We start from the raw sequence: 10,935 nt of genomic DNA on the forward strand, positions 1-10,935 counted from the left end.
AAAGATCTTTATTCAGCAGCCAAATAACATCTCAGACATGAACAATTTGATTTTAAGTTGTATTGGACATACAAAGTCATGAAAGAAACAAAACACAGTGAAATGTATGCATTATGTCACCATCTTTATTAAACAAATATCAAATGTGACTGATTTATCAGATAGAACAAAGATAGAGGGATCAAGTCCTATTTACCAATTCACTTGTTTAGAAACTGGTTTGTTCAGATTCAAGAAATGGTTATGGTACAGACATGTATAAAACATCCAGCTTGACATCAATGTCATCAGATTGAAGATCTGCATCAATAAGATCAGTTTTAGTAGCTCTAAGAAAAAATATGTCTAAATCATTATCACTGTTTGACCAGCTGGTGGTGTGAGTGACCTCTGTTACAAAATAAGGTTGACTATGTACAATGTCTAATACACCAAACAGTAGGACTATCAACAATGGAAGGTATTTGAATAAAAAAAAAAAGAATTAAGAAATATAAGTCCAATGATTTACCTCAAAAAGTTTTACAAAAAAATTATAAATAGAGGAAAAAAATAAAGAGTACAGCTTTCACTATTTTAAAACAAATGTTTTCAGAAGTGTAAAATAGCTTTCTCTGGCCAGTGGACTTCAAAACTAGTATCTTTCACTAGTGTCTTGGGAAATGCAAAATGCAATCACCCTTTTAAAACCAATTTGTTAGGCGTCCAAACAAGAGGCTGAAAAAAAAAAATCCATTTCATTAAAGTACCCTATGTTTCATCAAGATAGCATACACAGTAATCCCTCGCTATTTCCCAGTTCATCTTTCACAGATTTGCAACTTCAATATTTTTTTCACAGGGGTTGATGTGGCAAAGTAGGTAGGTCGGAGCTGGGGCTGAGTAGACACGTACAATACTGCATTCCTAATTAATCTTTGGACTGTCAATATTTTTTGCTTTTGCCTATTCTCCTCAAAGAAGAGTTTGTTTTTCAATGCACAAATCTTTATGATTTTGTTTTTCAATCCTTTTCCTCTTCTTTTAAGTTCAATTCTTGTTCTTTATGTTATTAATTTATATAATGCAGTGGACCCTACGCATCTCTTTGCAATAGAATATAATAGGTGTGTACATGAAAGCAGTGTTTTTATCTTTTAAATTACACACATTACTTAAAAAAAAAAATTAAAAAATTGTGTACTGTAAAGTATTTCATAAACTAAGTGCCTAAAATATTTTCTTATTGTGTGTACCAAAAAGGTATTTAAAAAAAAAATTCTAAATTTACAAGTATTAGACTAGGCCAGTAGGTGACAAAATATATCATTGACAAGTATTTCTTACACACAGTACATGTATTGTTCACGTCAACATCCGAATGAAATTTACTGATCCGCCAAATCACAACTCAGGAATTGCTCTATTTTAAAAAAAAAAATGGTAGGATATCACATGTAGTTCCAGCTGAGAAATGATTGGTTCATGCAATGGGTGGATTAGGAACAGTACAGGAAGAGTTTTAAAAGTCCAAATACTTTTTAAATACATCAAAAATATCTTTCCTCTACTACAAGAAAATTTGGTTTTCACTCATGGTCTTGATACGCATCAACTGTGAAAAATGAGGGATCACTGTATCTAAATTTTTAGCATGTATTTAAAACAATTTTCATCAAAAATAGCAAGCATCTAAAGTTGTAAAAATAACTCAGACTTGTGCATATTTTAGTAAATTAATCTTTCGCAAACTTCAACAGTCAGTTTCTAGTAGAATTGCTTCTATTTATTGATTGTCATCAGGGAACAAACATTACAGCAAATATATATAGTAGACATTTCTTTATTATTAGCTATGGATGTTTGAAACAATGATAGAGGCTGTTGCAAATGGTTAGGGTTAGGATTTAGACCCCACATAAAAAAAATCTCAATGTGCACAAAGTGAAATGAATAAATGAAGCATAAATAGAAGGCCATTGCGATCCTTTTTATTGAGTTTTTCATGATGAACTATTTTTTTGTTTACTGTACCAGTCTGCGATGTTTTAAAAAAAATAACTCAGAGAAATCTGATTTATTCAAAAACAATATAATAGAAGCCATTCTATCCTAACAGACTATATAATACTTTAAAACAACTAGTTCTTTACAAATAAATGAAGAAGCTTATAGTAAGACTTAAAACAAAAACGTGTACTGTACAATGCTAATGATATAATGAAAAGTTTTGAATGTCAATTTATTTTTATATTAAAAACTTATTTTTTTTATTCTTTTTTAAAGGAAACAAAATCATTTAATTACTATTATTCCTAGCAGCATTAATAACAAATAAATAAAAAGTAATCCTGTTAAAAAAGGGTTGAGGAAGAAAGCAGTCTACGAAAAAAACAAAACATATTTCTTGAAAAAAAAATTATAAAAGAAATTATGTTTTCAACCAATTTTTTTATAAAATCATCATGATGGCACAATGGAATCCAACGGTTCCGTTTAGTTACTCCTCTAGGAATGTGAGATGCTTGCTGGATGATGTAGTGTAACAAGCCATGCCACCAAAATATTTTTCACCTCAATAATCAGACATTCACAGAAATTACTCACATGGTCCAGTGATGACATTGACTTGACATAAACCAATAGGTGAATTATACAAAAACCTACTTTTGAAATACTTGATTAGCTTTCTAGCTATAAAAGCTCAAGAATTTACACAAATTATAAATATTAAATCTTTCTTAAGACATTAAGTAGAAAACTTTTCTAGTTCTATCAAAATTAGAAAGATTTCACAATTAATGTGTGGAGGAGTGTTTTTGTCTACAACTGTGTGATAATCTAAGATAAATACCACAAAATGGGATGATTTTTTTTCAATTATTAGCTTTTATGATTGTATTTGTGTCTTAAACATTTACTTAATGTTGACATTTGAGTCAAAGGACTGATACTTAATATACACTGTGTTGGTTATTTTCACAACTTATGTTTATGCAATAAATATGCAGATTTTGTCATTTTAGTTCGACTGATGAAACTCATTTCCATGACTACCTACTATTCCATTTCATTCTGGCAAATTTTCTGCATCAATGAAAACTTTTCTTTAAGACATTTTCAAAATCCTTTTATAACATTTCATAGCAATAATTTAATTATATAAAAGCTTAGCTTCATAAAAAAAACAACGATCTGTTGCAAAAAACATCATTAGCTCAGTTATTCTGTATTTAAATTTCAAATGCTTTGCATTTCAAAACTTATGGTAAATAATTTTGTCCTCAAAGTTTGTTACAATTTCAAAGGAATCATTTAATACAAAAAAAAAACTCAGCTATAGACATTTAACTATGAAAGCACACATCATTTGTGGATGTTGAGTTCTGGGATGAAAAATCATCTTCTTTATTGTTATTACTTTATAAAAAGCTTAATATTGTTAACTGACATGACTAGATTTAAACAGCATATGGAAAGAATAAATTTTTATTTGAAATAATTTTAATAGACAACTGTAACAAAATAGAAAAAAAGATATGAATAAGTATCTTTATGCTCACAATGATTAAGTATGAGATGAACAAAATCACTAATACATGGAAATTAGAATACATTACTATAAAATGCCACCATTTTTTAAACAAAAATATGTTTTTTGAAGTGTATTGTTTACAGACAATATACTCTCTCATCATAAGTAAAATATTTGCCAGAGAGCGAGAAAAAAAGAGAGTCATAGTGAACTGAAGAATTACCTACGTGATTTCATACTCAGAAGAGTTACAAAAATGAGGAAAAAAAAAAAGTAAAGTTGTTCTTTTCGAAAATCGAAACTGATGAATACAAAATGGAAGAAAAAGAAGAAATAGACAATTGGACAACATGATGTCTTGGTTGTTGTTTTCTTTTGTGGGGTTAATTACTGACAAAGTAAACAAAACAGGCCTCCTCAATTCAGTTCATACTTACCAATGTATGATAAAACAAATATCATGACAAGATTACAAAACACCAGTCATTTAGATTTGCACGTCTCAAGTTTTGAGTGTGAATCACAGTCCGTGTGAAAAAAAAAAGTTTAAATATATATTATATATAAACATGAGCAGATACAAGCTCAAAGGCTAGAGTCATGAACAAGCCATTTTATTCATGATATTGTCATCAGTATATGTACAAACTAAGTGATGTTAGTATCAATTATTCTTTTCAGAAATTAAGTTTCTCAATGCAGCTTGATAAAAGAAATATAAAAATATGTGATCCTGAAATCTGACAAAAAGTCTTATTTTGATTTGGAATATGTTTCAGGTAAACAGTGATGATAGTTTCACATCTGGCCAAATGGCATTGAGATACTCTAATAATCTATAAATGACCAAATGATTTACATGATCATGATGAAAGTAAAGTATTTTGGACATTTCAAAGATAAGAATCAATATGATAGACTATGGACTAATAGTCGGCCTAATGCAAAGTAAACAAGATAATTAAGGTGTTTTAGACAAGCTGGAATAATGATATCTCATCAGCTCCAGAATGTTAATCATTTCATCAAAATATTAACATTTTTGGTAAAGATAAAAAGTCAAAAGGATAGTAGACTTCATGTCAATTAAAAATCAACACAGAGTTTATAAACCCAGCAATGCATTGGGTCACAAGTAGTCAAAGAAGAACAAGTACGAAAGAGTCAATGAAATGAAACTTTTGAACACATTTTTACACTTTCAAAATTATGAAATGTCTTTTTTTTTTTTTCTAACAAAAACCTTTGAAACAAGATGCTCTTTGTTTTCAAAAAAAAAAAAATAGTCTGTACACGTCCTTTAAAATAAGGAGAAATAAAAATGCATGCAATAAAATATTCACACAAATTATTTGGGTTGAAAAAATATTATAACTTATGTCAATATCAATGCACCAAAAATTAAAATTTATTAAGCTTAGTTTAGAAACAACAAGCAATTTTAAATCCTACAAAATGATTTTAATGAATTTCAGACAAACAAACAAAAAACATGAGGTGTATACATTTAGTATGAACAGTACTGCCAAACTACAACAATTGCATTTAAACATTAAACTTTTCATGTGAAAGACAAATTATAAATCCTCCACCAAAACGATGAACACTTCTACCATATGTCTCAATGGTTCCTTTCGTCAAACAAAATCAGGGGTTTTATTGTACCATTCTCCATCAGGTACAAGTCGTTGTTTGACCTCCTTAAATAAGCAGCGCCTTTGCCGAAAACACTGTAAGTCAATAAAAGAATATCACATTTACTTAAAACATACTGATCCGCAATAACCTTCTCAAATCCAGAGCATGCGTCTAGGACGACAGGACTGGTAACATTGTCCCGCCTGCGCTGATCTTTTAACTTGTCAATGTGAATGATGTCCCCTTCCACATCCACAGTTATGTTTCTATACATGCTCTTGACTTTATCCCGAAAGCCTTGCCAGTCACTGGCTACAAACATCCGATATTTCAGTGGATCAGAATGCTTATCCAGGTAAGACCACAAGGGTTTTATTGTTGTTAATGAGTTTCTAATGTCTGAGTCAGTTGGAATTGTTGGATTCCTTCCAAAGCGGATATGTGCACAAGCCAGTTTGTGTTGACTGGTAGGCCAGGCATTTTTCAGAGCTGATGAATATTTTTTAACAACTCTTTTGTTCATTTTAAATATACTTTGCCACAAATCGGCAAACAATATCGGTCTTGGTCGACCTTTAATCTTCTGTTTAAAAATACTTTTGTATTTGGGATTAGCTTTCAGGTTATAAAAATAATCATAGTTTGTTGTCAAGTACACAACATCCTGAGGATATTCTTCATCAAAGTCTATCTCTCTCATGGACTCACGAAAGCGACGGTCATTTAAGGCGTACAAGTGAGTGCTAGACAATCCTTCCAGCTCTGACTGGTTAATTCTCCAGTTAAGCAGTCGTGGATGGTACAGCTTAGACAAGGGACAAGGACTCTGCATGTCCACTTTGAACGTTCTGTTGGTGACTATGGACAGGAGGTACGCTGACAGTACACCGTGCTGTCTGTCACCCCAACCAGCACAAGTTAAGTTACTGTGGCATAAATAAACTATGTATCTTTCCCCATTCCAGTTCTGTCTTGTTCTCTGGGGATTGTTGTAAATTTGCATGGCCAAAGGAACAAAGGCTTTTCTTCGTTTTTGTGCCTTTTCATGGCTTGGCCACATATCTTCTTTTTTAATCTTTTTAGGCAGATGAGCATCTTCATTTTGACCCTTTTTCGCTTTCCTTTTTTCAATATGCAGGGCAATATCTATGTCATTTAGTACTGGGTGAGCATTGGCATCATGGTTCTGAGGAATTATAAATTAAAGGTTGTATTGAAAAGTAAATTTCTAAAAAATATTATTACTAATATATTTAAAAACAAATGAAAGATTATGATAGAACAAGCAAAATTAATAAAAAAAAATAACTTTAAAAAAAAAGCTTATATTAAGTTAAATGAATCAATTAGTTTGTATAAATCATTATTTTTAAATTTGTAATAGATCTAAACTAAGAATAATAAATTGGTTACAATAGATATTATTTTTACCAATTGTTTTTGTTTAGCACAATCGCATGCTTTTAGCTTTATCAGAACAAATCAAGGGGCATAGCTGGTGTGTACTGCTAGTGTATTAAAATTAAGAGGGAGCATTTTAGCATGTATTGTGCCAAAAAGACGGAGCACTATTTCCAGACTGAGCACTTCTCTTACAAAAAAATTCATAACAAATAAACTAATTACTTTACATATACATAAAACTATATCTATATATATATTATTGAACAGAAATGAATGAACTAATACAATTTGAAAGAGTCCAACAAAAATATTTACATTTATTTAAATTAACTCATCTAATTTGATTAATTTATGCGAACATTTAAAAAAATTTATTTTCTTTAAACAGAAAAGAGTTACAAAAACTATGAATTTTTAAGTGGTTTTAGGCTTCAATAAGTCCTAACACTTATGTTTGGAGAAACAAGGCCCATGGAGACCCTTCAGACACTTCTGGCACATAGTTCTACTTCTTTTCCTCCCCACAGGTATTTTTCTGTTACTACAGACTGAGCAGTCTTTTTCACCATTGTTGGGGATGGGGCATATCCCAGCTCCTAGATGGCAGCCTCAGGGCTATTTTTCTTGCTTATGTGTACTTGGACAAGGGCTTCAATGACAGAAGTATTAAAATCATATCTGTTAATAACTTTGCCGGTTGCATGCTCCTTGTACAAAATGTAGGCGTTGAGCAGCATACTGGAAAGAATGTTGAAAGTTACTTTCTTCCAGTATTTGATGGTCCTTCTTTCATCTAGATAAAAATAAAGCATCATGTCAGTCTGATCCACTCCACCCATGTGCTTATTATAATCTAAAACTGTCACTGGTTTTTTTTATTGTCTGTGGTGCATCTCCTTCTTGTGGTAAATCTCTTCTCCAAACAGGAACATCCATTGTATCAGCTTTATTTTTTGTAGACAAGAGCAATACAGAGTTTTTCTGGGATTTGTTTTCAGTAAATGCTGTTGCCAGTGTCTCCCCTTGCCTGTATGTTATGATTTCACCAGGTTTCATTTTAGCTTTTAGACCTTGAGGGAGTTCCTTTCTGATGCGCCGAACAGTTCCTGTCAAATGGGTATGGTGGTCAGCCATTTCCCGGATAAGTGGCATACTAGTAAAAAAATTGTCCATAAAAAGGTGGTATCCCCTCCTCAAATATGAGCCCAATCTCAGCAATATCATTAGAACTTTGTAGGCTAGTCCTCTTTCATTGTCTGCCTGGTCATTGATGGTATCTCGCTTTCCCTTATATAAAAAAAAATCCAAGGAGATAGGCTGTCACAGAATCGCAAAGCATATTTATATAAAGTTTTATTCCCCCATTTATGGTGATGTTTATTAGGTAGACACTGAATCAACTGAGTCTTGCCTTTAGTACCTATCAGGCTTTCATCAATGCATATCTCTCTATGGGGTTTATATCAGAAAAACTATCAGAGGGTCAAACCATTTGAAAAAATTTCAGGATGAGCTCAAACCTATCCCTACTCATAACTTGGGGAAACCAGGGTGTTATTTGAGAGCTAGATTTACTCCAGTAGGATTTGATGGTTGGCTTTCTTATCAGACCCATATTGAGAATCATGGAAATAAACGCCTTCATTTCGGCCACAGTGACAGCCACCCATTTATGACCCAGGGATCTTCTTTTAAGTTGTGTGTTGGACAGAAAATTGGCAGCATATTTATTTGTCTCCCTAACAAACATCTGAACTAAATTTAAAGTAAAATAAAGCATGAAATAGTCTAGAGGGGTGCTAATCCCTTGGGGCATATTTACAGGGCCAACAGTTTCCAAAAACTCTTATAGGTCATCTCTATCAAGCTCCTCACCCCTAACTCTAAACCATGGATGGGCATCTTCTACACTAGACCTAGAGCTATCACTTTCAAAGCCCTCCAAATTACAGCCCTGATTATTATTGGGGCTATCAGAGTCACTACAATCAGAGTCTGTGAGAATACTCTCATCAATTTCAGAGTCTGACATTTTGAAATTTGTACACTCTAGCTAACTTAAAAAAATGAAAACAAATTACTTATTGTATAAAAAAAGCAAAGGAAGCCGCCATTAAAGTGTACGAATGTATAAGAATAGTAAGAACTAATCTGATTGGCTGATACATATACTGGCTAGCCTATCTTATGATTGGAAACATTGCAGCCAATATATCGGCCGTGTCGTCTTTTTCGCCAAATAGCCTTGGGCCGATATATCAGCTGCATCGTATTAAGAAGGTTAAGATCCTATCACTTGTCAGGACCAGTTGGGGAGTGGGGGAGGAAGAAGGGGTATCTACCAAATGTTACTGTTATTGTTTTTAAATGCATTTTATAAGTTAAAAAAAAAAAGTTGTACAACTTGAATTCGAACTTGAGAGCTCAAGCCTTCTCAAGCCAATATACTAACCACTGTGCCAGCAAAGTGCTTATGAAAATATAAGGTTTTATAGCTATCTACTATTAGTTTCAAACCTACTTAAAGTTTAAAGGAGACTAATTCAACTTATGCTACCACATTTTAAATTATTTTTTCTCTCCCTTGTTCGATAACCAAAAAATTAATTACCAATAGTTAATTAACTAATTGGCTAATTTTTTTTTATTGATTCTGGTTTTGTCAGGTACAAGAAATAATTGTGCAAAACTTCAACATGTTCTGACATTGGGTGTGGGAGAAATAATGTGCCCAAACTTTTTATCTGAGAGTCAGTTGATATTTAATAAGCTTTGTACAAATATTTTTTTTAAATGCTTATAAATAGTCACCTCCATCAAATGTATCAAGTATCAATATTTAATTATTACCTATTTCTGAGAAGTGTTGTTTTACAATGGTTTAAACTGAGCCAGAACAAAGACTAGCCACTTTCACTTTCAAATATCAGGCTGGGTGGGGATAAAAACTGTCCTGAATTTTCAGTTTCCAGAACTCACTTGCGTTAATAGTGCATTTTAAAGTTCAAAATTTATATTTATGAAGTTTAAGACACAATAATTTTCCTTTTTGAAGGAACATTTGTAATCTCAAAAAGAAGACAACTATATGTAACTTACTTCTGATGAATTAAATAAATCCAACTGGGAATGAGCATTGTCAGGTGATTCATCTTCTCCTATAACTCTTCCATTCAGCCTGACAATTCTGTTGGCTTTCATCAGGTCTAAGGGTGAAGCCATGGCAATGTTGTGAATATAGTACATGCTCACAAGTAAAGAGCACATGCACAAAGTGAGTATAGCAGCCAAGACAAGTGTTGGGCGAGCCTAAAATACAATATAATAGTAGAATCAGAGTAGTGTTAAATTATAATTATAGTTACAATTTATATTGTTAGCCAATTAAAGGCTGCTTGCAACATAGCTGAGAAGACAATAAAGTTGTTTGTTTTTAAGTCTGAACATTTCAAATAGTTTTTCTAATACAAGTTAAATTGTCTTTCCAATTTACTCTTGAGAGTTTGCTGACTAATATAATTATTAATTATTATAATAATAATACTCCAATTTACTCTTGAGAGTTTGCTGACTAATATAATTATTAATTATTATAATAATAATAATGAATATAATCTACAATGTCTACATCACATACATGTGGCTTCAAATTTTTCTAGATCAACTTAGTATTACTATTAGTTAGGCCTAGCCTAGTATACTCCTTACTTGGACTCGGTAAGAACACCAAGTCAGTCAAGTAAGTTAGTTACTGTTAGTATACTCCTTACTTAAGTAAATTCGGTAAGACCACCAACTTGTGACCAAGTCAGTCAAGTCATCTTTCTAAGTCAGTTTATAATGACTGTAACACTGTCACTGTGACTGTCAGTTACTTGAGTCCTGAGGCTGAGTTACTCAGTTACTTTTGACCATTTCTTGATTCTAGATCTAGACTCTAGATTTAAATATTCACTTACTAAAAACATGTTGATAGTTAATCTTCTCATTATCTATCACTTGTATCATGTTTAACACCTCATTAAATTCCATTCAGTAATTGTTCAAGACTAAGAGTTTAGTCTCGTATAGGAACATCAAGAAGGAGGTCATGCACCCGCAGCCATTTTTGCCATTTAGCACAGCCGGTGCAAGCCAGCTCAATGACCTCTGACCCTCTTGCAAGGAGTGTAACAAAAAGCTTACATTAGATTTAGAATACAAATAAAATCTAGATCTAGTTTCTAGATTTAGACCTTGAGTACTTGAGTCTATATCCAGTGCCGTATATAGGCTTGAAAAGGCCCTAGTTGAGATATGGACCTTTTTGGAGCCTTTCATAAGTCCAGATATTAGATATATAACGAGCAGCGCTAGATTAAATATTTCTTGTGTGTCCT

At 32.2% G+C, this 10,935-nt stretch overlaps 1 protein-coding gene across 1 annotated transcript; it reads right to left on the reverse strand.

The window, feature by feature from the left end:
• Positions 1 to 103: 103 nt before the first annotated feature.
• LOC106055818 (uncharacterized) lies at positions 104 to 10,677 on the reverse strand. The gene is made up of 3 exons (XM_013212290.2): positions 10,516 to 10,677; positions 9,656 to 9,865; positions 104 to 6,338 (listed from the first exon to the last, which is right to left on the reverse strand). The coding sequence occupies exons 1-3, from the start codon at positions 10,543 to 10,545 to the stop codon at positions 5,136 to 5,138; spliced, it is 1,443 nt and encodes a 480-aa protein (XP_013067744.2). The 5' UTR covers positions 10,546 to 10,677; the 3' UTR covers positions 104 to 5,135.
• Positions 10,678 to 10,935: the final 258 nt, after the last annotated feature.

This window comes from Biomphalaria glabrata, chromosome 15 (assembly GCF_947242115.1).
Source record: "Biomphalaria glabrata chromosome 15, xgBioGlab47.1, whole genome shotgun sequence".
Classification (NCBI taxonomy): Eukaryota; Metazoa; Mollusca; class Gastropoda; family Planorbidae; genus Biomphalaria; species Biomphalaria glabrata.

What these genes read in the sequence shown, in the direction of transcription:
- LOC106055818 (XM_013212290.2), bottom strand. Translation starts at nt 10,545, where the DNA reads ATGAGAAGATTAACTATCAACATGTTTTTA. An exon ending in TAACTATCAACATGTTTTTA is followed by an intron (nt 9,866 to 10,515) that starts GTAAGTGAATAT and finishes ATTGTATTTTAG; the next exon opens with GCTCGCCCAACACTTGTCTT. An exon ending in ATTTATTTAATTCATCAGAA is followed by an intron (nt 6,339 to 9,655) that starts GTAAGTTACATA and finishes ATAATTCCTCAG; the next exon opens with AACCATGATGCCAATGCTCA.